This window comes from Mastomys coucha, chromosome X, assembly GCF_008632895.1.
Source record: "Mastomys coucha isolate ucsf_1 chromosome X, UCSF_Mcou_1, whole genome shotgun sequence".
NCBI lineage: Eukaryota > Metazoa > Chordata > Mammalia > Rodentia > Muridae > Mastomys > Mastomys coucha.
In genome coordinates, this window is record NC_045030.1 from 14,326,805 (window position 1) to 14,353,179 (window position 26,375).

The following is a 26,375-nucleotide window of genomic DNA, read 5'->3' on the forward strand; positions in this document are numbered from 1 at the left end:
ACACACACACACACACTGTTTCCTCACAAACATCAGAAGAGAATCTTTTAAGATCTGCTGGGATTCCATGGTAAATGTGACTAATTTCCTAAGGCTAGCCCCTGACCTATCTCTGGTCTCATGGGGGTTAAGGGTGTGCTGAATAGTTTTATGTCAACTTGACAGTAACTAAAGTCATCAAAGAGGAGGAAGCCTCAATTGAAAAAAATGCATCTTCAAGTTTTCTTTTGTTTGTTGACAATAAATATAGTGTCTACTGTAGTGTTCTGCTCAGGCTTCTCTTGGTCCTTTTGACAGCTTCTGGCTTTGTCTCCACTAGCCAAGGTGACACCTAATTTCCTTTCCTTTCCTTTCCTTTCCTTTCCTTTCCTTTCCTTTCCTTTCCTTTCCTTTCCTTTCCTTTCCTTTCCTTCCTTCCTTTCTTCCTTCTTTCCTCCCCCCACCCTCTAGGCAAGGTCTCACTGTGTAGCCCTGGCTGGTCTGGAACTTGCTTTGTAGACCAGTCTGGTCTTGAATTCACAGAGACTGCCTCTGATCTTGAAGGTGTGCTTGCTAGTTTTATGTCAACTTAACAGAAGCTTAAGTCATCTGAGAGAATGGAACTTCAATTGAAGAAAAAATGCACCAGTCCGTAGGCAAACCTGTAGGGCGTTTTCCTTTTTTTTTCCCCCTTTCCTTTCTTTTCTCTTCTTTTCTTTTTTTGATCTCTCGAGACAGGGTTTCTCTGTGTAGTCCTGGCTGTCCTGGAACTCACTCTGTAGACCAGGCTGGCCTCAAACTCAGAAATCTGCCTGCCTGGGATTAAAGGCATGTGCCACCACTGACTGGAGGGCATTTTCTTAATCAGCAATTGGTGTAAGATGGCCCATGCCACTGTGGATGGTGCTACCTCTGGGCTTAGTAGCCTTGGGTTCTAAAAGAAAGCAGGCTAGGTTTTTCTTGTACTCTTTGGTTCTACCACTCAGCTTGTTGGGTGCTTGCTAGTGCTGAACACCTATCATCATGCCTTGAGAAATTGAGGAAATCAAGGACTTTTCTGCTCACAGCCCAGGAGATGGATGCAAAACCCATCAAGATTAGGAACGACAAAAAGCCGGGCAGTGGTGGTGCAGGCCTTTAGTCCCAGCACTCGGGAGTTCGAGGCTAGCCTAGTCTACAAAGTGAGTTCCAGGACAGCCAGGACTTCACAGAGAAACCCTGTCTCGAAAAACAAAACAAAACAAAACAAAAAGGTTAAGAACTACAAGGATAATGTGAAATTCTAGGTTCACTGTAGCAGGTACCTTTATACCCCAGTCATTAGAGAAAAGGAGAAGGCAGAGAAGCTGAGGCAGGCTTCCCCCCTTCCCCCTGTTTGGTAGTAAAGGAGCTGAAATGAACTAGACCTCTACATTTGATTATTAAAAACACGGAAAGTGAAAAAAGAAAGAAAAAGAAAGGAAAGTGAGGCTAAGCAAACAACAGAGAGCAAGCAAGTGAACAGCATTCCTCCATGGTCTCTGCATCAGCACTTGCCCCTTTGAATTCCTGCCCTGACTTCTTTTAACGATGAACTACTATGATGCAGAAATGTAATCCAAAGGAACCCTTTCCATTTTGCTTTTGGTCATGAAGTTTCAACATAGCAATGAAAACTCTAAGAAAGAAGGCTAGCCCCTTTTCCTCATTCTGGGTTGACTCTGAAGGGCCATCTCAGCTCCAGAGCACCTCCTGAGAACATCTGAGGCCTCTGACCTGATGATGGCCCAGCCTTTCTTGTACTCTTTACCCATTACAGTGTTGACCCCAAAGGCATACCCAGTTAGAACTTCTGCATGAAAATCCCTGCCTCTTGAGACTGCTCCAGAAAGCTAAAATACTGGGCCATATGAGTCAAACTATAAGAAGACTCTTAATATAAGTCTGTAGCTGGGTCATCTAGCTCCCAGTTGGAACTGAGCACCTTTAGTGACAGGACAGCCAATAACATACTATTGCCATGCAAATTCTTCCGAGGCAAGTGCAGTTTGTGCTGGAACCTTGATATGGATCAGTGAATAGAACAATAATATGGAACACTGATATGGATCAATGCCATATGATTTGGCAGGCCCTATGACACTGGAGGTGTCACAGTGGCACAGGATGAAATACAGAATTTTTTCTCTTGAGTGATGAAGAGTGGCACAATGGGACTTTGGTGTTTGGGAGCAGCAGTGACTTTTCCTGATAGTGGACTGCAATAGGAATCTAGTGGAGGAAAGTGAAATAGCTCGTGAAATAGCCTTGACACTTGACAGATGTGAGGGAAATGGCAACCAGATTGTGGTAATTGTTAAATGGCACTGGTTAACTGTAGAAAAATCTGATATGACTGCCAACTCAAGGTAAAATATGAAAGGCAGAGGATGTCCTGGCTCTTTTAAAAGAAACCTTAAGGTGTAGCTAGAGAACAGATAGAAGGGAGGGCCAGGCTCAGGATTTAACTTTAAGTAGGGTAGAACTTCAGAGAAGGGTGGTCTACCTCTCTGCCACACCATGCTCAGCCCTAATAGGACAGGAGTGGTATCCTAAAGCTTGGGACAAGAATACATGAATAGATGCACTTAAACATCCTAACCTTACAGGCCCACCTGAACCCATTGTATTGGCAGAAGCAGTTTACTCAACCTTACTTCAAACAGCTTCCTTCTGTTTGGAAAATGCAGAATGCCTTACGTGAACCAGGTACTTTATAAATCAATGCCTGCCCTGCTCAGGATATACTCCCAATTACTATCCTGGAAAGCTGACCAATAACGAGATCCTGTTCACAGTATGTCTCCCAGACCCAGAGACATCCTAATGTTCATATCCATGACTGACTCCAGTGGGATTAAGAGATAGTGCAGAGGAGAAGTCCAAATAGAAGCTTCTGAGATGGCACCTCCATGCCCCTACCAAAGCAGTAAATCAGGGCTAGGTGTATAGCTCAGTGGGAGAACACTTGCCTAATGTGTAAGGAGTTCTAGGTTTCAACCCTGGCACTGGGGGAAAAAACAGAACAAAACAACAGTAAATTGAAAGCAATGCTATATGCATTCTGGGGGAGATGGTAGAAAATGAGGCAACTCAGAAAGATTGAGAGAAGATACAAGGGCTATTCCCTCATTGTATCTCTATTGAACTAACCAGTTGTGTTTCTGAGGAGACTGGACAGATCCAGAGAATTCTTGTAGACCACTGCAAATGTCACCAACTAGTACCTCTGCTTGCAGCTACCATGCTGGACATGTTACTATTACAGATTAATAAGGTATCAAGTATGGCACAGAGCCATCAATTTGGCAAATGTACTTTGTCAATTCTGTTTAGAATAGAGGAACAAAAGCAACTCAGGTGACACGTACAATATCTGTCGATGGTTTTTCCCTATACAGCACTCTGCTGTTTCTTTCAACCCACATTATAATATAGTTCAGAAGAATTTGGAGCATCTGGACATCCCACAGAATATCACACTGGATCATTTTATCAGTTATATCATGTGAATTATGCAAGATGAATAAGAGATGGTTAGCATATTGCCTTGATAAGACACATGTGATCTGAGGTGGAGGTAGCACAATACTCAGAAGCCTAAGGCAGGAGAACCATGCATTTGAAGCCAGCTTAGACAACCTAGTGAGTTCTAAGCTGATTTAGGGTACATATTAAGAATATGTCTCTCAAACATCAAAAGACTCATGAGCTTGAGTGGGCAGGAGAGAATCCATTCAAAGACACAGGGACATACCATTTTAGTAATATTTCAGGGATCTAGTGACCAAAACCATACCAGACCAACACTTCCAAAGAGTAGAGCAGAGTTTTGCATTTCATGCCTTTTCCTGTGAAGAGAGACAGCAGGCAAGCTTCTTTCAAATTCTGGAAGCATCATATACTATACTACGACCCAAGTTTCAAGTGATATGTAAAGTTATCAGTTATGAATATGGATCAGAGTGTAAGGGGGCTCAGTGGCAGATCCAAAATGTAGTGCAATCTTACCACTTAGGCTATTTGACCTGCCAAGTCTTCTGTTACCAGAGGTGTCAGAAGTGGAGACAGATGCATAGTGGAGCCTATGAGAAGCCTACATATGAGACTCTCCAGGTTCTGGAGCTAGGGCATAACATCTTCAACCTTTGTGGTTGTTGTACTTGAGATAAGGTCTTACTATGTAGCCCATGCTGGCATCAAACTAGTGATCCCTTTACCTTAGTCTCCTGAGCTGGGGTTCCAGGCAAGTACCACCATGCCTGGCTCCACTATAGTATTTCTCTCTAATAGAGACAGAATGTTTGATCACAGGACACCAAGTGACTATGCACCCAGAACAGCTCATGAGCTGAGTCAGGCCATACCCACCAAATGAAGTCAGATATTTATGGACAATGTTGAATGGTTTGTATGGTTGTTTAGGGTCCAGGAAGGAAAATGACAAAAAGATCATGACAAGGAGATCTGGGATACAGACTGTGGGTAAACATATGAAAGTGGGCAAAAGGGAAGGATAAAGATCTTTTTACTGGGTGCTAACACCCACCAGGCTTCATCCACTATGGAAGTGGTACTAGGCAACCAAGTAGATAGGATGAGTCAGCTAGATGATGTCAGCCAGCCTCTAATGAGCCTCCCCAGTGCTAGCAGATGGGTGCACAAATGAAATGCCAATAGCAGCAGAGATAAAAGCTATATGTGGAGTCAACTTTCCAGTCTTCCAGCAAGAAAGATCAACATTAAATCTTTGATATGACACCATCCTGCAAGGCTAAGCAGCCACTTGGGGCAAGCTGACCGTATTAGGCTTCTTCTACTCTATAAAAAACATGGTAATCTGTTTTGACCAGAAATTTTCATGTGTGGTTTGCCTTTTCACTTTCTGACTAAGACTAGCAAGCATTGCTGTCCAAGGTTTAAAACTATACTTGATCCCCAGCAGGATGGGATCCCATATAACATTGCAACAAACCAAAGGACACATGTCATAACAAAGTAAAGGAAGGCAAAATAAAGATGTGAGTACAGAATCAGCCAGTGAGGTTACATACCACACCTCCCGGAGGCTGCTGGCCTAAGAGAATGAAGCCACAGGTGTGACCTCATTTTGGAGATGACACCATGCAAGAATGGGCATTACCTTCCTAAAAGCAGTGGAAACACTCAGTCCATGATTACTGTGTATGCGATTCTCATAGTAGATAGAGTACACGATCTGGGAAGTTAGATGTCACAGTGGGAATGGCCCAGCTTACCATCAATCCCGGTGATCCACTCTTAGAATCTGTGCTTCCTGTTCTCTCAGGGTTCTGCAAGGTTAGAGGTCCTGGTTCTCCAAGGGGCAACACTGCTACCAGGGACACAGCAGGAATCTCATTAAACTCTAAGCTATGATCACCACCTGGACACTTCAGGTTTCTTTTGATAAGTAAAGAGAAGTCACTAGCAGAAGAATACATCAATGATAGCTAGGAGGTAGGGCTGTTGGTATACAGTGAGGGCACCCAGGCCTCCCACTTTGGCATCTGTTGGAACTCCTTGTTCAGCTTTCATGGTAAGTAGACAAGAAGCAAACAGAATCTGAGTCAGGTATGGGGACACAGGCTCAGAGATCTCTCAAAGATGAAGGAATGGATCACCCACCAAGTAAGCAACTGAGACCAACAGAGGTGCTAGCTGAAGGTGCAGGGTCTGTTTCCAGGGAAGTCTATCTAAGAAAAGAAGCCACAATAAGAAACAGTTTATATAACCCACTATATACATATTTACATAATAACTCATGCTATAGCATGAATATATATATATATATACATATATATACACACATAATATATTATATGTGCTATATATACACACACATATATATTATATAAGACTCATGTTTCATGTCAAACAGGATTCAGATATGCCTTATATAATATATACCACATGAAATATATAACATACATGTCTCTAGGTTATATAACAGAATATATATAACTATACATATACAGGTGGAATTAAAGTTTCAGCTGGGCATAGTTCTACACATTGGTAATCCATCACTTGGGAGATGGAAATAGGAAGATCATGAGTTTGAAACCAACCTGGGTTACATAGCAAGGCCCTCTCTCAAAAATTAGTTTGGTAAATAATTACCTTTACTATATGCAGTATACTTTTGTATTTCTTGTTCCATTTTATTCTATTTTTATGGAGAAAATCCTATACTTGTAGATATAAAGTCATTATATAGCACATGCACTATATAGTTCATGTCATATATAATATATTATACATCATTTATTATATATTATTGGAATAGTAGTCTTATTTAAATAACTGCTTACTATGGAAAACATACTCTGTTCTCTATTTTCATTTATCATGAAGAAAGTGGCATGCTGGTCATGGGCAATAGTTGACCCATAGATTGAAATACACAGGAGCAACTTATCTCTAGAGAGAGAGAGAGAGAGAGAGAGAGAGAGAGAGAGAGAGAGAGAGAGAGAGAGAGAGAGAGAGAGAGAGAGAGAGAGAGAGAGATGGAGCACATGCCTGCAAATCCTAGCTCTTAAGAGGTAGGGGCAGCAGAATCATAAGTTTAAGTCCAGCCTTGTGTACACAGACTCTGTCTCTTTTTTTGGATTTTGGAGACAGGGTTTCGCTATGTATCCCTGGCTGTCCTGGAACTCACTCTAGACCAGGCTGGCCTCGAACTCAGAAATCCACCTGCCTCTGCCTCCCAAGTGCTGGGACTAAAAGCGTGCGCCACCACTGCCCAGCTGTGTTTGAAACATTAAAATATTAAATCCTCTCATCTTAGAGGATGCAACATCAAAGCACAGAGGCTCAGAATGAAAGAAGAGTGGTGAAGAATGGAGAGATGGCATCAAGCTATACATAGGTATGCATTTATTTCAAAATTGTCAAACTTCTCCTTTATTCCAACCTGAAATCCTCAAAGCTTTCATGGTTCTGAAGGTCTGCAAGTTCATGCAGGGCTATGTTCCCAAATTGAGCCTTCTATACTTAGGCTCTCTCCTTCTGTCCACGTTACCACACACCTAGCAGACACTAAATGAATATTGGCCAAATTGCCTAGAAGAAAAAGACTGAAGGAGCTGTTGCAATAAATGGGGGCTTTGAGGATGCTGAAGGAGAGGGAGACTAATCTTTTGCTGAGTTCAGTAAGTATTCAATAAATGTTTTATGGAGATTAGAAAAAAAGGTAGGTATTGGATTGCCATTACAGAAAGGGGAATGGACACCAGTTGAGACACTGGGGGAGGGGCAATTAGATAACCTGTTTATAGGGGGTTGGAGCAGAAAAGGAATGCCTACCAATATGTAGTACAAGCCTCATTAGTGTTTGCTGAATTCAACAAAGCAAATGGAACCTAAACAATAGTGCCCTGGAGAACAGCTTATAGTGAAGGAATTCTGAAATGTGCTCAATATATATTTTAAGGGTTGCTGGAGGAAAGGTGAAGAAGCCTGCTGTACTGGTGAGAATGTGGTTACTTGAACAGAATATATCTGGAGATTAATAAGTACTTTCTGGATTAATGGGAGAGGAGAAGGACTGCTGGGGAGGTGGCTATAAAATGTGTGTGTGTGTTTGTGTGTGTGTGTGTGTGTGTGTGTGTGTGTAGGCAGGATCTAGTCAAAATATTGGGGGGAAGGGCTGGAGAGATGGCTCAGGGGTTAGGAGCACTGGGTACTCTTCCAGAGGTCCCGAGTTCAGTCCTCAGCAACAACATGGTGGCTCACAACCATCTGTAATGGGATCTGATGCCTTCTTCTCGTGTGTCTGAAGACAGCTACAGTGTACTTATATACGTTAAGTAAATAAATATTAAAAATAATGGGGAGAAATTGTATTTCAGGGGCTATGTTCTTCAAAGTATACAATATGTGCATATTAAATGCTTACGGGGATAAGTAGGAAAAGTTATAGGAAATTCAGCTAGTGATTAGGATTAGAAGAAAGGGGAGCTGAGGGAGGGTTCTTCCCAGGGTAGAGAAGTGCTTAACAAATGCACTCCATGTTCTGTCACATAGAAAGTAGGCAACAAATATCTGTAGGATGGATGAAAGGGCTTAAATAGAAAGGATAGCATGGTAAGAGCTTCTGAGGGAGGGTTGGCCAAGCCAGCAAGCAGATGGTACCCCATAAGTTTTGACTGAACTAGATTTTTGGAGTATAAGCTCTTAAGGCAATGGCAAGGACTTCCAGAGCCCTGGAAAGAGGAGACTGAGGATGACTCATACAGTTGATGCTCAGTAAGTGTTGACTGGCTTTAATAGACTAACGATATTTTGGTGTATGGACTTAATGTTGGGAAGAGAGGATCCTCAGGGGTTACTAAAGGGAATGGGAAAGGGTAAATCTTATACTGGGTTCTGGGTTAATGAAGGAAAGCTTCTAGAGGGTAGACTTCATGGCTGGGGCAGGTTCTCCTAGGGGTACCTAGGAGATGAAAGAATGTACTTCATATAAACAACAGGTACTGCATAGGTGCTGGCTGCATCCACCGCAGGAAACTGTATCTGAGGAACAAGCATAAACACACAGATCTCCATAAATGCTCATGGGAGTCACTGGAGGAAAGGTCTTTGGAGGGAAATCATCTGATTGGAGTATAGGGTGGATGAGAAATTAGTGTTTGAATTTATTCACAAATGACCTTTGATGAGGAAGGCTAGGAATTATTTGATAAATGCCCCCTTGGAGGAAAAGCCCCAAATGGAAAGGGGAAGGGAATGAAGAAACTTGATCTAGGCAATCACAACTCTCCTTTTATGCAAGGAAGATTTTTGTGGAGAAGACCTAGATAGAGCAGGTGTTCCATAAATGCTCTAAGGAAGGATGAAACAAAAAAGCCTTTGGCAAAAGTAACCCAAATGGTGCCCACAGCAACTGCTAGATGTTTTGAGTATTGGATCAACTCTTGTCCAGACCTTTGTAGAGAGGTCTTTGGCTTGGTCATGCAAAAGGTGCTCATTAGATGGTGATGGAAGCCCTTAAAGGAAAAGGCAGTAGATAAAGGTTTGGGAGTGGGGTATATAGCTGACACTCAACAGATGCTTGCTGAAAGGAAAGAACCATTAGACTAAAGGAAAGAATGTTTAGACAAGGCTCACATTCTAGGGAACTAATCAATATTGAATGGATCCACCAAAGACCTTTGAAAATTGTCTGGAGAACAGGAGATTCAGGAAGCACTCAATAAATGTCTTCTAGAGTCATTATAGGAAAAGGTCATTGAGGAGAGAATGGTAATGAGTCACACAGAAAGCTTGAAAACCCTCACAGAAATCGTGCTTGGAAAATGACTTGTTTGAGGCAGGTTTAGGAATAGTACGTGTCAAGCATTTAATGCCTCTTAGATCCTTCAGAGAAAATGGGTCCCTTCAGAACACATGCACCCGGACTTGGAATACATAGAAGGCATTCAGTTAAGGTTCATAGGATCCATTAGAGTCAGAGCTTGTGATGAGAAACTGGGGTGGAATACACAACAGGCACACTTAATCACTGCTTACAGACAAGTTTGAAAGGTCTTTGAGGAGGGCTCTGGGCTGGGACATATAGCATCAGTTGGATACACTTCACAAGATCCATTAGAGAGAAGGCCTTAGGGCAATGGGTGAGGGTAACTGAGTGAATCAGGCTCTCAAAACAAGCTCAAGGAAATCATTAAAGCCAAAGACTTCAGGGAAGGGCTCTGCAGTGAGGTATAATGCAGGTGCTAATGCCTACAAGACTCATTAGGGAGTGAGGTCTTCAAGGCAAGAGTTGGACAGAGGATGTAGGGCACATTTGGCCCTTGAAAGCTTTCTGCATAGATTGAAGCCAAAAGCTTTTGGGAATGAGTAATAAGAAGAGGTATGGGCAACAGATAATTGCTCTTTGTGCCGATTTTAGTTTGGGGAAGGTAAAAGTGGGGCTTAAAGGAAGAGCTGAGCACACATCATTAGAAGGAAGGAATTGGGTGAGGGGCCAGATATCAGGCGCACAAGTGGCGCTCAATAATTGCTCACTCACTGTAGAAATATCTGAGTTCCAGGCCCTCGAGGAGGCGCAACAGCGGCTTACCAGTCGGTGTGCGGCTCGTCGATGACCAGCAGCACCCTGGCGGCGGCGCCCCCGCGGCCTGCGCCCCCAGAGCCACCGCCCACCTGCTCGCTGAAGGTGGCGGCTGCGGCTGCTGTGGTTTGCTTGACCGCGTTAGACAGCGACGAGAAGAAGCCACCGCCCCCTGAGGACCCAGGACTAGGGGCTGCTGGAGAGGCCACTGGAGCAGCTGTGGAGGCCCTCTCGGCAGAGGCAGTCGCGGAGCCGGGCGTGGCCCCAGGACTGGCGGCCGAGGGAGGCGGCGGGGGCGGTTGCGGGCGCTGCAGGTCTGTCATGTACCCATTTGGCAGATTGGCCATGAAGTTGCTGTCCGACAGGCGGCGCCGCAGGTAGTTCATGGTGGCGGCTTGGGGCAGGGGATCCAAGGGTCAGTGGGTCCGTGGGCCGCTGGGACGGAGCGCGAGGGGCTCGGGAGCACGGCGGAGCTCTCTGGCACGACGCAACTCCTCTGCTGCCCGCTGCAGACTGAAGCAGTGCCGAGGCTCTGCCGCCGCAGAGCGTATGGTCGCGCCCGCAGCCCCCTATCTTGCACCTCTCGTGGTGCGGTCCGACTGGACTCATGGTAACATGGACGCGACCAAGGCGGCGAGGAAGGGGAGTTTGGAGAGGGCTGGAGAGTGACGTCAGCCACCGCTTGGTGCTGGGGAGGTGGTGGTGCGAGCCGGCAGCGGAGGCGAAGGCCCTGTCCGCGGTGCTGAATCCGACAGTGCGCACGCGCCGCACCGCATCCTCTTCCCTTCCCCCTCTGATTGGGGGAGGGTATGCGCAATTTGGGGAGTGGGGGTGGGGTTCTTGTCCTGAGGGTCCGGACCTGTAGTAAGAAAGCTCCCTCCCACGATCCTACCCTGTTTACCAGCCTCTTCTTAATCCTTAGGCTAACTTGCATTTATACACTCTTACCCTTCCCAGATACTTGGGTTTCCAGTGTTGATTTTCACCTCTGGAGGCATTTTGAGGTTCAGGGTAGGGATAGAAGCACACTTGGAGGGGAACATAAAAGTAGACATTCTTACTGCAGAGTTCCCGACGAGACGTTTCCTACAACAACTCTGTTGGGCAAAGAAAGAACACGGGAGTGGCATAAACATCACCAGACAGGCGAAGGTGGACATTTGGGTAGTTAACATATCCTTGCCCTTGATGGTGAGAGTCTGAAGAAACACATGGAATAACACAAATAGAAAAGCAAGGAAAGACACAGGGTATATATGTATATCACAGAACACACAGGCATCCAGGTATATATGTAGACACAGAAGCTCAGGGTAACACACATGAGCATATTGAGCACACATTACACATTCAGGCAACACATTGACCCACACCCAGAGAATCTCACACAAGTACACACATCTAAGAAAAACACATATGCTCCCAGATAAGCAAGGAGACTTTGGGTAAGCAATGCAGAAGCATTTCCTGCAGCACTAGCTCTGATGTATATTCAGCCTCCTCCACATGCACATATTTAGTCTACATGCCCTCATTCCTCTGCTCTAGATGTAGCCCAAACCCAGTGTCATCAGTGTCTATGGATGTCTTCCTCTTTGCAGACAGGAAGCCAGATAATACTTTCATATGGAAGAATAAGGTAATTTTGGTGGTCTGAATAAGAAGGCTCATATATTTGAATGCTTAGTCACCAGGGACTGGCACTGTTTGGAAAGATTAAAAGGATTAGGATGTGTGGCCTTGTTGTAGGAAGCATGTCACTGGGGTGGGTTTTGGGGTTTCAAAAGCCCATGCCAAGCCCAAAGTCAGTCAGTCAATCAGTCAGTCAGTCAGTCAGTCTGTCTGTCTGTCTGTCTGTCTGTCTCTGTTGCCTGTAGATTAGCATACAGCTCTCAGCTATGGCTCCAGCATCAAGCCTGGGTCTGCCACAATGCTTCCAGTTATGAGATTAATTGACTCATCTCTGAAACTGTAAGAAAGCCCCCAATTAAATGTTCTTTTTTTAAAAAATGAGAATTGCCTTGGTGATGGTACCTCTTCACAGCAATAGAACATTGACTAAAACAGTAATCCAGGCAGTAGTAGGATGTAGAAGCCATTATGTCAACTTGTAAGAGTCTGGCTATAACAAAATTACAAATATATAGTTATTTGTTTGTATGTACCTTGGCTTATCCAACATTCTGATGGACAGACAATATTTCTACTTTGCAAATGAGGGGAATCCATGAACTTCAAATAATCTCCAAAGAGTAATGTTTGCTGTGATTGGTATATGAGGCAGAAAGATGAAACAACCAGTGCCAGTGCCAGTGTATTTACAACAAAGTAGAGTGAGATTTTAGTAAAGGATGGGGTACATCATTGACTCCGGTGAGCAACGACAGTGGAACAAGTGGCAGGAGTTTCTTTCCTGAAAGATTTTAGAATCTCTTACTTATTCATTTCTTTTAAAACCAGATCTTGCTGTGCATCCCAGGTTAGCCTGGTCTCAGCCCTTACAGTAATGAGATTCTTGGTGTTCATGACCAACTCTGGCCATTTGCTCATTCTTTATTTATGAAATCAGTGGTTTGTTAAACACAGCAATAATAGTGTGGAATCTGGAGTCACATAACTTGGTTCAAGACCAGCTTCCACAATATAGTTGGGAAAGTGAGTTAATCTTCCTGAGAGTTTTTTTCCCATCTTTAAGTGAGGAAGGAGAGGCATAACCTCTGTGCTTTTGCAAGTGCTGTAGACCCATCAGAAACCTGCTTGCTCATCTTGTCTCCAGAAACCATGCCTCCACTTCACCTTTTTCCATCCCTTTCTTTCTAGGTTCCTACAATTCCTAAGTTCAGTATTTCCAAGTCATCCCTCATAATCCTTCCTCCATCCTCCTGAGCTTCAGTCTCAGTAGACTTAGCCTCTGCTTCTTCTTCTTCTTCTTCTTCTTCTTCTTCTTTTTTTTTTTTTCAGGATGCCCTCTGGTAATTCAAATAAGGAACTTCCTGCATATGGGTATTTTCTAATGTTTTAAAATATGTAACTATATTGCTGATTTAAGAAGAAAAGCATGGCTTTTGGTGACCTCTTTGGTGACACAGAAGCAGTTGCAGATCTTCAGACTGTTTTGGCTCCTCTGGGCCTGAATCAGGGCTCTGCATAACCACCCTGAATGTGGGAATTCCTGGGAAACATTTAGACTCCTAGTACTTTTAGCTTCCTAGTGCCATTATTTCTCCCAGGTGGCTTAGTTTCTAGAAATTAACTTTTGCAGATTGTCTTTTAAAGGAAGCTCCTCCCTCTCCTTATAGGGTATCTTAAGACTCTTCAAGGATAGAGGTAAAGCTCCACACCAACTTCTACAGCAGGAATAGGCATACAGAAGAGTCCGAGAATCACTTTCTTGTGTATTAGTGAACAACTTACTTAAATATGCACTCCTGACACAAGTTCATGCCAGGATTGTGCCTATAACACATACCTACCAATTCTATGTTAGTGTGAGTGAGCATACACACATCCCTTGTGGTTTTGTTATAGTTATAACCTCTTAGACCACACACATCCAATATACCCCTAATTCTTGCACATCTCTGGAAGTCTACATTACAGAGAGATGTGTGCCTCACAATGCATACATATGCAGCCAAGCTTCTACTTTCTTCCAAGTAAGTATCTCTTACAGCCTGAGTAGCAACTAAAAACCTTCACTTTGACTCAGTCTTCCCAAGATGACTTGTCTCAATTTCTATACATCAAGTGGATCATATTACATGTTCTGACAAGACTATAGGTCTCACAAATCTCCTACTGAAACACTCTCACACAGAAGGGTCCCTTTTACCCACTGTACGAAGTTGCAAACTCTGCTCCTAATACTTAACAACACTGCATCATTGTGTGGTGCTTCAAAAATATCCAGTTCATTACTGTTCTGTGCTAGTTTCTTCCTTTGTAAAATGGGGATAATATTGACCCTCCTGGGTTCACTGTGGATTAAATGAATCCACACTATGGAAAGATCTAAGGCACTATTGGGCTTCCAGTAAATTGCTTTCTAAGTGTTAGCTATTACCCCGATTATGATGATTCCTTCGTGATTCTATCATAAAGGAGCTCAACATTCAGTGACTGGTAAAATGAATGAGCAAATTCTAAGAGCACTGGTGTCTGGGTTTGTTCCCTTTACTGTGGAGACATAGGCCCCTGATTCTTTCCTTGTGTCCCCATACTTAGCACTATTGTTAGTATACAGTAGGCGTTAACCATTGAACACATGTTTGAACAAAAGGAATGCCTATTTTGAGTCTGCTCACTGGCTCTCAGATATTCTTACCTTCTACCAGTCCTCCCCCAGCCCAGATGCTCAGACTTATCTCTAGAATACAGTAGACATTAAAGTGTTAAATGAACAAATACAAAAAGAAGGTGCATCTGGGTTTGTTTTGGGGGTTCCTCTAGGTCAGTGCTAACTGTAGCTTCAAAATGCAGCATAGCCACCTCCTCAGTGCCCCTTCCCCCAGTTATTTGTTGTTGGTAATTGTGGTGTTGGACTTAGGCTGTTTTCAGTGGGTGGGTGCAGGTGCTTTCTCAGCTAGGTGCCAACTCTGGTAACATCCCACCCAGTTCATCACTGTAGCAGATCTGCCAGCTGAGGGGCTCTGGTAAGTGGGTGGGAACTTAGGAAACTTCATAAAGTAAGAGACAGCAACTAAATAGCACACAGGGCAATCAAAAATTTCCTGCTAAGGTGAGTAGCCAATGGCAAACCCCACTTTGTTGTCCTCCCCTATAGTCCCACTCCCTTATATTTGAGGCAAAGACAGGCTGGGGCTGGGCACTTACTTTCAGGCTTTCCAAGCTGCAAACACAATACAACAGAATATGTCACAATGGGCCACTGCTATGTTGCTCTAGAAAATTCTATTGCCCCACTTCCAAGAATGGGGGAGGTTCCCCCCGTTCTTCATTAAGGAATCTTAGAAAGAGTCTAGAAAGGCTGGTTTATTGAGGTCTAGAAGGTGAGGGGGTCAGAATGAAAGCAAGGGATTTTAGGGTTTCTTCTCTTCTGGGTCTTTGCAGGCAGGCACATGTAGACATGGCCGTTTCTCTTCCACCACCAGCTTCTGCCCCTGTAGTGATTCACACAGTGGCCGTGGGGTCCCCCAGAAGGTAACATTCTTCTCACCTTGACCTTCAACCATGGAAACTGTAGGCCTGGGGTGTTAGGGAAGCAATGGAGAAGAGAAGCTCAGGTAAGGCAGGTAAGGCAAGAATGAATTGAAAAGACTTCATTGTTTGAGAGAGTCAAATCTCAAAGTCAATGATATCCCTGCTTCAGCCTCTCAAATGTGGGAATTACAGGCAAGTCTCATATCAATTTTTTGTGGTATTAGAGATTAAACCTAGGACTTTGTATTTGCTAGGAAATGCTCCAGCATGCCCTCAATAGCATAGCATTCTTTTTGTTTGTTTGTTTATTTGTTTGTTTGTTTAGGTCCTACTGACCTATACCTATTCCCTCTCTTTTACCCAGGCTAACCTTGAACTCATTCTGTAGCCTAGGAATGTCTTGAACATGTGGTCCTTTTTGGCTCCAGCCTTTCAAGTAGTTAGGATTATAGGTTTGCACCACTACACCTGAATTAACATCTCACTGTGCATTTAACTCTATGTCTAACTGATATTGGGGTATTTCTGATAAAGAAATAGGAAAGATGATTCCCTATGCTTCAGTTTCCCTCATCTACACAATGGTAGTAAGAAGAATATTTACCTCCAAAGCTTTTCTCTTTTCTCATACTCACTTTAAATCCCTATCATAAACCATTACTTCTCCTCTCCCCTCGCTTTCCCTCTCTCTTTTCTTTGTCCCTCCCCACTTTACCCAAATAGAACCTAAATATCCAGCAAGGTTTTTGCCAGGAAGATTTCTCCTAGTAGGCAAGCTCTCTATTTTCACCTAGCCTCTAACTATGTGGAAAACTTAGGAAATTAGGAACTAACTTAGGAATTAGGTTCCTAACTTCCCTAACATCTGGAAAAGCCTATCTCAGTGACAGGCCATTTAACAGCTGGGAAAAGGCCATTTAACCTTGATGTATGTGGTGTAAGAAGGGATGGGTAACTTAACTCTTTCTAACTCCTGGGCCACTGTGGTGTCCAGTAAACACTCAAGGTGGCTCTGTACAGAACCTGCCTCACAATCTGGATGTCAGGAATGCTTCTCCAGAAAGGCCTAATTTAGCTTTCTAGGCCCAGAGGGTAGTGATAGTCTCATTGCCACTTACCTGTCATTTTTAGATGGATTCTATCACTACTCACCTGGGTACCTTCTACCCATAGATCTGGGTTCTTTTTTAGTGACTGTTGCTAAAACGACCTTGGAGTACCTCAAGGTAGTGAAATGTGGAGTGGATAAATGGAAGCATGGATGACTGAGTAACTCAAAAGTATGCTAAGAAGGCTACATGAAGGACTGTGTTCATGGAAGTACAGCTACATGACTACATTAGAAACTGAGGCGCACAGAGGCTGTGAAGTCTTCCCTAATTGCTCCTTCTCTTCCTTTCTTTCTCTCCTCTTCTCTAAGCTAGGAGACGTCACTGGCAAGGCAAGCACCTTTGATCCAGGGGTGAAGCTCCAGTTCAATGTAACCAGTTCCCTTCTCATCCTTCAGGATCATGACCCCCTCCTAGAAACACAATGTCCCTCAACTCACGAGTACTTGGGGAGCAAAGGTGTGCAGAGGCGCTGGCGGACACGGGTGGGGTTGGGTCCACATGGTGGTGTGCACAGACCCCAGGTACTCCACTGTGACCATGAACCTTTCACTGCAATAGGAGGAGGTAGTAGAGTGTCACACAGTCAAAACTGGAGGTCTCATTGAGAAAAGGAGACTGCAGCGGCATAGGGTACCCAGCATAGCTACAGCATGGTTGCCCACCCTCACAGTGCTGCCTGTGGGTCACTCACAGACACAGTTATGGATGTCATAGCAGTGTCGAATATCCTGGAGTTTCCCAGTACATGGCTGCCCATTAAATTTGCGGCCACCACAGCTCCTTGAACGTGACTGTTGGCCTGGGATTTCGTCACAGCTGATGGACTTCATTCTCACACGGCTGCAGTGACTCCATTTTCCCCAGGCCTCCCACTCCCCATTTACTGTAGAGACAAGGAGCAAGATGGTTTGGAGTCAGTAAAGGGCCTCAGGGGAAATAATGAAGAAGGCTTTGAGAGGGAGTGGGAGTGAACAGATGTGGGGATGAAGGAGGAGAGGTTAACCAGGGTATGAGGGCAGGAACAAGGTTTTGGCAGCAAGAAGTGGGCAGGGGGCTTAGGTACAGGCATGGTGCATCTTGACTTGCTAACCAGGGCAAGGTATGGCTGTGTTACAGATGTGGTTCCGAGTAGCATCACCAGCACAAAAGGGGCCCCCATGACGGGGTGCAGGGTGATCACATGTCCGACGTTCTAGGGTCTGGCCCAGGCCACAAGTCACAGGGCAAGGGCTCGAAGGGCCCCATGGCCCCCAGCCACCAGCCACTGTTGGAGTAGGAAAGAAAGTGAAAATAAAGGCCACTTTAATCATGCACTCTCCCCAGCTTCCCTCCCTATCAGCTCTAGACATTTGAGGCAAATTGTCCTCAGATGATAGGCTTCTGGTTACATGGTATAAGAATTCCATTCCTTCAAATGGCACACGACCTTTGCCAGAAATCCAAAGCTCCACTAGGTGTATGCCAATGGCCTCATCCCTACATACCTGGGCAAGGTGGTAGGCCACTGCAGCCCCGATGCTCATAGGCTGGTCCTGAGCAGGGCTTCCCAGGGGGCTGGTGTGAAGGTGCTGGTGCAGAACATGAGCGGCTTCGTGTCTCCTTAGGTTCTTGAGCTCCACCAAGGCAGGATCCTGAGCAGGGGTTCCAGGGGCCCCAGGATGCCCAGGCCCCATGTGCTGTGGTAGAAGTGGAAGGATGAGCTGTGGCCAAGCATGTGTAAAAGTTTTTTCTCCCTGGCAGTTTCCTGCTGTAACCCAACATTCTAGATATCTCTTTTATGTCCTGTGACTACTCTTACTCACTGGGGCAGATCTTCTGAGTGTCACAGGCCTGTGATTGCTGGGCCTCTCCTGGGCAGTGGCCCCCACACTTAGGAGCAGGATTATTACATACTCGTTGACGGGTCTGGGTTCCTTTGGAGCATGTGACAGAGCAAGGCCCCCAGGGTCCCCACTCAGACCAGCCACCCATCTCTGTGTGAGAAAAAGAGAAGGAAGTGAGGGGTGGCAATGTAGGAGTCCTTTCTTTTATGTGTGTCCCACATCATCTTAGCCTGTCCTATCTCTTGTTCCTATACCTGGCCTATCAGTACTGCTCATCTGGACTATGGCAGCAGCTTTCATACTACAGATTTGGCCTACCCTCTTCCAAAAGCAAGTCAAAATAAATTTCTCCTCTTCCCATAATCCCAATCATTCAGGCTAAAGCCAATGTCTTCACTTTCGAACATCCTCCTTCAGCAATCCTAGCCTCCTCCATTCTTCCTAACGCCATACAAAGGTCTGACCTAAGGGCTGCTGCACTGATTCTTTTAGTGCTGGGGGCTGGGTCCATGTCCACATTGCTGATCTTCCTTACCTGGACAGCATGGCTGGTCCTCACAGGCCTGTAGCTGCCACTCAAGAGTTCCAGGAGCCACCTTCTCAGAGCACTGCCCACCCCTGCCCACACAGCGCCTGTGTCGCAGCTGGGATCCCTCAGAGCATGTGACTGAGCAGGGCCCCCATAAGGACCATGCTGACCATTGTGGGGACCTGTAGAGAGGAGCCGATGTTCTATCCTGGTATGAAGTGACAGGATAGATCATTGAGAGCCTACTTACCACTTAGAAATGGTGGGTGATTGAACAGGAAGAAATGACTATACAGGAAATATATGATAATTTAATTTCCCTTCATTTCCCTCTGGAAACCCCCAGGGTCATAGCCAGATATACAATAAGCAAATTTAGAGACTAAAAAGCCCAGAACTTCTGCCAGGAACTCAATAGGTCACTACCCTGTAGACAAGAAGTACCACGCAGACAAGAAGTACTCAGTAAACAGAAGCTCAGAAGTCCCTTCACAAACATCCTAGAGATACACTTTGCTTCTGCACAGGACTGGGTATGCATGATAATATGGGTATGTATGCCAGTGCTAAGGAGACATGAACTGTTAGCATGACTGGTGGCCCAGAGCTGCTCTCCAAGATCTTCAAACCAATCATCTTTACAATGTTATCTGAAATACATAGTAAGCAGTAATAAAATATATCTACAGTATAGTAAGACTCAACATATGTAAACTGGAAGTCACCATTAGGAGATTTGAAGTGCTTTCAGAAATCAAATTGCCACAAAACAATTGCACAATGAATGTGTTATCACAATTAAAGATTTGGCATTGTCCTCAGAATTTTCCTAAAATTCTTCATTTCTATGATAGTTCTATATATGATAAGCACTCAAATATGATCTATTGTAACTTAGGAGAATAGAGTTACCATCAAAAATATCCATGTTGCACCCCACCTGCAATGTTTACAGGAAGTCCTGACTTCTAAAGCACTTTTAAATTAGGGTTAATTTTGTCTCTCCTAAGGGACATTTGGCAGTATCTGTATTCAGTTATGTTTTTTTTTTAACTCTCCTCTCATACAATACAGTCTAACTGCAGTTTTCCTTCCCTTCATTTCTCTCAGCCCCCACCTCCCACAACCTCCTCTCTTCCACAGATGCATTCCTCCTCCTATTCCCCTTCAGAAAAAAAGTAGGCCTTCCAGGGATATCAACCAAACATGGCCTAACAAGATGCAAGAAGACTAGGCACAAATCCTTACATTAAGACTTGACGAGACAACTCAGGAGGAGGAAAAGGGTCCCAAGCACAGACGAAAGAGTCAGACACATCTCTACTACCACTATTAATCGGTGCAGAGAGTTGTTAAAAAAACATTTAGGGGAAGGTCAGATATGTTATAAACTACCAAACAATGCACAGCTAAGAATTCATACCCCCTACAAAGAGCTCCAAATGGCAACAGTGCCAAGATATTGAAACTCTGAGCTATGGTCATAAGGAGGGCTTGTGGAGGTGGGCAGCACTCTTAGAAGCTCCAAGGCAAAGAGTACAGTTCTAGGTTACAGGGCTCAGCCCAGGTTCCTCCAAACCTGCATGCCTGACAGAGGCCACCATCGTGTTCCTGGAAGGCATAGGCAGCATTGAGACAGCAGTCTTCTACCCTGATGCCTCTCCCAAGTAGGCCTTTGCACCTGCCAGAGGACTCCTCATACTGGGTGAAGCAGAGCACAGGGTCTGAGCCTGTAAGATCAGGGGAGAGGAACGGAAAAATCAAGAGTGTGGTTGGTTTGGGCATCCCTAGGAGGACATGTGGGCCCTCATCCACTTACCTGTGGTTGGCAGTATAACCAGGAGCAGCAGGAGCCACTGAGGGGCTTGCAATCCAGCAGCCATTTTGAACACTATGTTTCTGCACTCCTCACAGAGAGGAAGTCTTGGCTTTGTCTGGGCTGACCTGCTCCAGAAAGAGGAACCCAGGGCAGGAGGAACTGGGAGGGTATGGCCTCTTTAACTCTGACCTTTCCCTTGAGCACTCTGCCTCCTCTTTTCTCCCCTCTCCATTTCCTTGTTCCTGCTTTGTCACCCTTGATACTGCTTTGTCACCTAATACCCCACTCTACCCAGAAATCACTTAATTTTCAATCAATGCTTAGGAGACAAATTCTCACTGAAGGGCACTGGAGCCTGAAAGCAAGAACCCTATAGGTGTGTGGACTTTGCCAAGTCACTTTAAATTCTCAGCTTCAGTTCCCCCCACCCCTTTTTATGAGACAAGGATTTGCAACATAGCCATAACTGAAATTTGCTTTGTACACCAGGCTGGCCTTGAACAGGCAAGTAACACCATGGCTGGCTCATTTTCTTACCTGTAAAATGCATGATCTTGTGATCTATTTCATGGGGGCACTGGAGAAGAGTGAAATGAAGGAAGCCCTTCTCAGTCTATTAAGGAGAAGGCATCAGGGCAGCTGCTTTATCTACCATCTTGAAAACCTACCCCTTTCCTAAAAGTGAGGTTCCTGTGGTCAGCATGTATGTGTGTGAGGTCAATGCAAGGGAAGTGAAAAAGGGAAGTGGTGTTGTGTGGGAAGTGATTCAGAAGAGGGGAGGTTCTGGCATACCCATTGCCCAAGGGGAACATCTGAAGAAACCTTTAGAGTCTATAGGGGTAGAGAAGAGAGAAACAGCTGTGCCATATTCTGTAAGAGTACCTAGGGCAGATAACATTCTCCTCCAAGCGTGTTTCCTTTTCTGTAAATTGTGCCCACAAGCAGGGCCCTGGGAGGTACAGGCCTATAATCTTAGCTGCTTTGGAGGGTGAAACAAGGCTTGCCGAGGCTACAGTGTGAGTTCAAGGCTACTCTGGCTGATTTTCTGGGATTCTGTCTGAAAAATAAAATTTAAAAGGGGGCAGGATAGAGGTGAGAATGCTCAGTTAACATGCTTGCTGCAAAACCTGTTGATTTGAATTTAATTCCTAGGGCTCACATGAGAAAAGAGAGAACTGACTTCCTTAAGTTGTCCTCTGACCTCAACATGTGCACTGTGGCACATATGTGCAGTGCCCCCCACCAATTAAATAAATGTAATAAAAACTTATAAAAGCTGGAGGTGGCTAGAGGTGTAGCTCAGTTGGTAGAGTGCTAAATAATAGTGTGTCGGTAAAGTCCTCGTTTTGTTCCTTAGCACTATATAAATTAGCAATTGGGAGGTAGAGGCAAGAGGATCAGAAATTTAAGGCTATCCTTGGCTATACAGCAAGTTTGAATATAGGGTCCATGAGATCTTGTTGTAAAAACAAACAAGCAAGGAAAGCAACTAAGGGTTTGGCTCAGTGGTGTGTCATCTGCCTAGCATGTGAGCAGCTTTAGGTCTGATACGCAGTACAAATTTACAGCACTGGACATAGCTTAGAACTGTCACAGCCTGAGAATGAAGATACTTAGAACAGTGCCTGGCTGTGTTTACTAAATTGGTTTGTTCCACAATTATTGAGCACCTACTGAACATCAGAATTAGTTCTCAGCATTAAATGGAACAGAAAACAAGACAAGAAAAAAAATCACTGTCTCTAAAGGACTTACATTCTACAAGGGGAGACCAGCAATAAAAATCTTTCAGAAAGGTCTTCTCCTATGACCCTTCTTGGATGCCAATACTCTCTAGCCTTAGGACACACAAGAATCACCCACAGGGCTTCTTGATCCAACTGCAAATTGCAGGATCCTACCTATTTCTCATTCAGCAGGTGTAGTGTAGGCCTCCAGTAACACATGACTAACAAACTCCAGGAGACAACTGAGAGAACTGGAAGAATGTTTTAAGAACCACTATTTTGGTCCCTGGTCCAATTTTAGATTTTTTTGGTGGGTCATATCTAGAGAAAAAAATTTACAGTGCCTTGTTTTACTGTTAATGACTGATCTATCTTCAGCCTATTTTCCCCAAAAGAAAATCTGAGCTCCATAGACCTGCTTTTTATTTTGTTTTTTTTTTTTTTTTAACATTTATTTATATATTTATTTATCTATCTATCTATTTATTTATTTATTTATTTTTGAGACAGGGTTTCTCTGTGTAGCCCTGGCTGTCCTGGAACTCACTCTGTAGACCAGGCTGGCCTCAAACTCAGAAGTCCGCCTGCCTCTGCCTCCCAAGTGCTGGGATTAAAGGTGTGCACCACCACCGCCCGGCTGCTTTTTATTTTTAAAAAAACAAGCCTACATGAGTGAAATTGTAGAACCTGCTTTAAAAACAGCACCCTTGTGCCCTGGGGATGTAGTTTAGTGGTAGACTATCTACCTGCCGTGAGCTGGACCTTGGGTTTGATTCCCAGCGTCACAAAAATAAAGAAGTAAATAAAAAGAACACTCTATAATCCACAAAAAGGAGCTTAAGAAAGGTGACACTTGTTCTCCTGCAGTCACAGATGAGCACCAGTCTACAAATTGACTTGAGATAAAGAAGTTGCTGGGTGGTGGTGGCACATGCCTTTAATCCTAGCACTTGGGAGGCAGAGGCAGGCAGATTTCTGAGTTTGAGGCCAGCCTGGTCTACAGAGTAAGTTCCAGGACAGCCAGGGCTACACAGAGAAACCCTGTCTTGAAAACAAAACAAAACAACAAAACAAAATAAAATAAGTTGATCAAGGGTTAAAACCAGAAGTCCCTTAAAAATCCGCTCTTGATTTAGGCAGAGGTGATAAAATTTCTGTTACTATTATCCTGTTACTATTAAAACAATATTGTTCTGTTAATATCCCCCACAGAAGTACCTTGCTCTCTGAGAGTATATTTGTCTCTGTGTGCCTTGCTCAAAGAAATCTTAAGATTCCAAGACTACTACAGCTGTCAGTGCTATTATCTTGTAAAAACAAAACTGCAATTCTGCCTTGCTGCATTGTTCAGTCACCTTTTGCCTCAGTAATGTTAGAATCTATAGTTGTTTTGTTCCTACACAGCATAAATCTTTATAGTCCCTGTGTTTTTTCCCACACACTTCTGAGGTATTCAAATGACTTCACAGATTTCTTATTTAAACAAAGAATGGGAGTCTGGTTTTATTTATTATTGCCTGACATAATTTACTTATCTTCCCTGTCAGTTTTCCTGAGTATCAACTCTACAAGGGAAGTTTTTTGTTTTTTGTTTTTGTTTTTAAACGGGAAGACAGATGAGACAGGGTCTTGCTATTTAGCTCAGGTTGGCCTTTAACTCATGGCAACCCTCTTGCATACCTGGGGTTATAGGCTTGAGTCACACATATACTTCAATACTACTGTTGTTTTAAAAAAATGTCTTTCTATGTAGCCCAAGTGGACCTTGAACTCACAGTAACTCTGCTGCCTCAGAATCTTGAGAGAAGGGCAGAAACTTTGGTCCATTTTGTTAGCTATGAGGTGTTTAGGATACCAGATAGACAATCAATAAACATCTGCTCAATCAATATATTGAATAAAAAAGTGCTAGGAGGATATATTTTTTTAAAAAGTGAGCCTCACTTTCCAGCATCTCTTTCAAATGCTAGGACCAGATAAGACTATCTAGAGACAATGCATGAGGAAGGAGTTCTGGGCAAAGGCCAGCATTTCAAGTTTTGGAGAATTGGAGGCTAACTCAGGAGAATGAACTGGAGAGGCTTGTGGGGAAAGAGAACAGAGGAGGCTTTGGCACATTCATTCTGTGATCTCTGAGACATGGCTTCATTTAATTTAATCATGTTCTCTCATGTCATATATGCATGTATATTACCTATAAACAGAGTTCTAGATTTCTAGTCTCTACCACAACCTTTTAGGAACAGGCTCACATACTTGTTAAAAATTACATTTATTCACTGTGCATGTGTGTAGCTTAGAAAACAAATTTGTAGGAGTTGGTTCTTTCCTCCTACCATTATGAGTTCCAGGGACTAGACTTAGATTGTCAGGTTTGGTGGCAAGTGCCTTTACCCAATGAGCCATCTTGCTGGCCCCATTTTATTTTACTAGGTCAGAGGACAACTTTTGAGAATCACTTCTCTCCTTTCAACATGTAGGTTCTGGGGATGGCAAACAGGTTTTCATGCTTTTATGGCTAGTTCTCTTAACTGCTGAGTCATTACAACTGACCTACATGTGACTTTGTGTTCATTTTTTAAGATAACAGGGTTATGTAACATACATTGCTCCCAAATTTATGATATAGCCAATGATGACCTTGAGAAGTCCTAATCTTCTTGCTTCTACCTTCTGTGTTCTAGGATCACAGGCATGTACCACCATGTTTGGCTTCATGCATATTTATATGTGCCTGATTATATAATGATAGCTCTGCCACCAGGGTATCATTGTCTCTGCCACAGATCCCCATCTTCATTAGTCTCCTACTAACAGTCACAGTCGAACATAGATACTTACAGTCATAGTCAGACACAAAGACACACACAGTCACAGTCACACACACATACTTGATAAATATCACCAGTACTTTTTCTCACTAGGTCAGTTTTACCACATGTTGCACAGACCCACCATCACAGGCACTATTTCCTTTGGCCTAACATTTTCTTACATGTAGTCACTAATGTGGTCACCATGAAGTTTCTTGCACATATACAATCACTATTTCTCCTCTCCTTTCTCTCTTTAAAGCAACTTAGGTTACATCCCCCCAAATTCTTTATTTACAGCCTGTTCATTATAGTTTTCTTTGAAGACTGTCACCTGAACACACAAAGGCACATTACCTCAAACACCATCTTCCTCAGATTATTAATTTCTTCTCAGTCACCTTTTACCATGTTGACTCCTTTATTCACAGGGTTGTGTTTTGTTTTGAAACAAGCTTTTACTCCATAGCCTAGGCAGGTTTTAAACTCACTATGTAGCTAGGCTAGTCTTGAACTTTTAGTGATTTTCCTACTTCAGCCTTTTGAGTGCTAGAATTGAAGATACGAGCCACCATGCCAGCAAAGAATTTCACATATGTACAGTTTCTTAGACACTTGGCCCACCCACCCTTTTGGTCTCACCATCATTTCCCTTCAGTCCACTTCTGATATATGAGGCCACTAGTTCACAATTGCTATAAGGCTTTCATCAACTCTCCTGTAATCAGTCTCCCATACCCTGGTAAATCAACCACACCATCATTTTCTGCTGGGGACAGCATACAATTACAGGGACTGCCTGCAATAGGCTGGGATGTAGACATCTCAGAAGCCTGAGGCAGTCCCTTGTATAAAAGGATGGCATCTGGGACCCTGAGAAGCAGGAGACAGGTCCAGGGGACCTGCCATCTGAAATATGGGACTGCCTGCAGTAGGCCAGGATAGAGACAGCTCAGTAGCCTGCAGCAGCTCTTTGTAAAAAACAGTTGTTCCCATTTCTCCTAACCTTAGCCCTGGACACTGGCTGTATAGACTTCATTTGTGCGTGACTGCTTTTCAGTTGGCCTTGGTGTGCATAATTATTCTATGATATCTGACTTTCTTACTTCTTTCTCCTGCTCTGGTGAATTCTGTGAAACTAGATGTTCCTTGATGTAATGATTCTTAAACAATTAAAAAAAAAATTGAGGCATGGGACACAGCACAGCACAGTCCTAATGGCCCAGGTGCATGCTGTGTGTTCTCATCTCATCAATGTAATAACTGCACAATGGTAGTTCCAGATTAATGCTTGACTTGCAAAGAAAGTTTGAAGAAATT

At 43.9% G+C, this 26,375-nt stretch overlaps 2 protein-coding genes across 2 annotated transcripts in view; both read right to left on the reverse strand.

Annotated features, from left to right (window-relative positions):
* Syn1 (synapsin I) overlaps positions 1-10,646 on the reverse strand; it is a 52,042-nt gene extending 41,396 nt beyond the window's left edge. The window contains exon 1 of the mRNA XM_031372253.1: positions 10,082-10,646. Coding sequence (XP_031228113.1) covers positions 10,082-10,458 — 377 coding nt within the window. The 5' untranslated portion in view covers positions 10,459-10,646. The remainder of the gene's footprint in view (positions 1-10,081) is intronic.
* A 4,400-nt stretch (positions 10,647-15,046) lies between these two features.
* Positions 15,047-20,663, reverse strand: Cfp (complement factor properdin). The gene is made up of 9 exons (XM_031346331.1): positions 20,516-20,663; positions 20,276-20,426; positions 18,703-18,878; positions 18,147-18,317; positions 17,829-18,020; positions 17,435-17,608; positions 17,036-17,227; positions 16,782-16,893; positions 15,047-15,277 (listed from the first exon to the last, which is right to left on the reverse strand). The coding sequence occupies exons 1-9, from the start codon at positions 20,577-20,579 to the stop codon at positions 15,112-15,114; spliced, it is 1,398 nt and encodes a 465-aa protein (XP_031202191.1). The 5' UTR covers positions 20,580-20,663; the 3' UTR covers positions 15,047-15,111.
* Between the last annotated feature and the right edge of the window lie 5,712 nt (positions 20,664-26,375).

What these genes read in the sequence shown, in the direction of transcription:
- Cfp (XM_031346331.1), bottom strand. Translation starts at nt 20,579, where the DNA reads ATGGCTGCTGGATTGCAAGCCCCTCAGTGGCTCCTGCTGCTCCTGGTT. An exon ending in GGACCAGCCATGCTGTCCAG is followed by an intron (nt 18,318 to 18,702) that starts GTAAGGAAGATC and finishes TTTCTCACACAG; the next exon opens with AGATGGGTGGCTGGTCTGAG. An exon ending in TGGCCTACCACCTTGCCCAG is followed by an intron (nt 17,609 to 17,828) that starts GTATGTAGGGAT and finishes CTACTCCAACAG; the next exon opens with TGGCTGGTGGCTGGGGGCCA.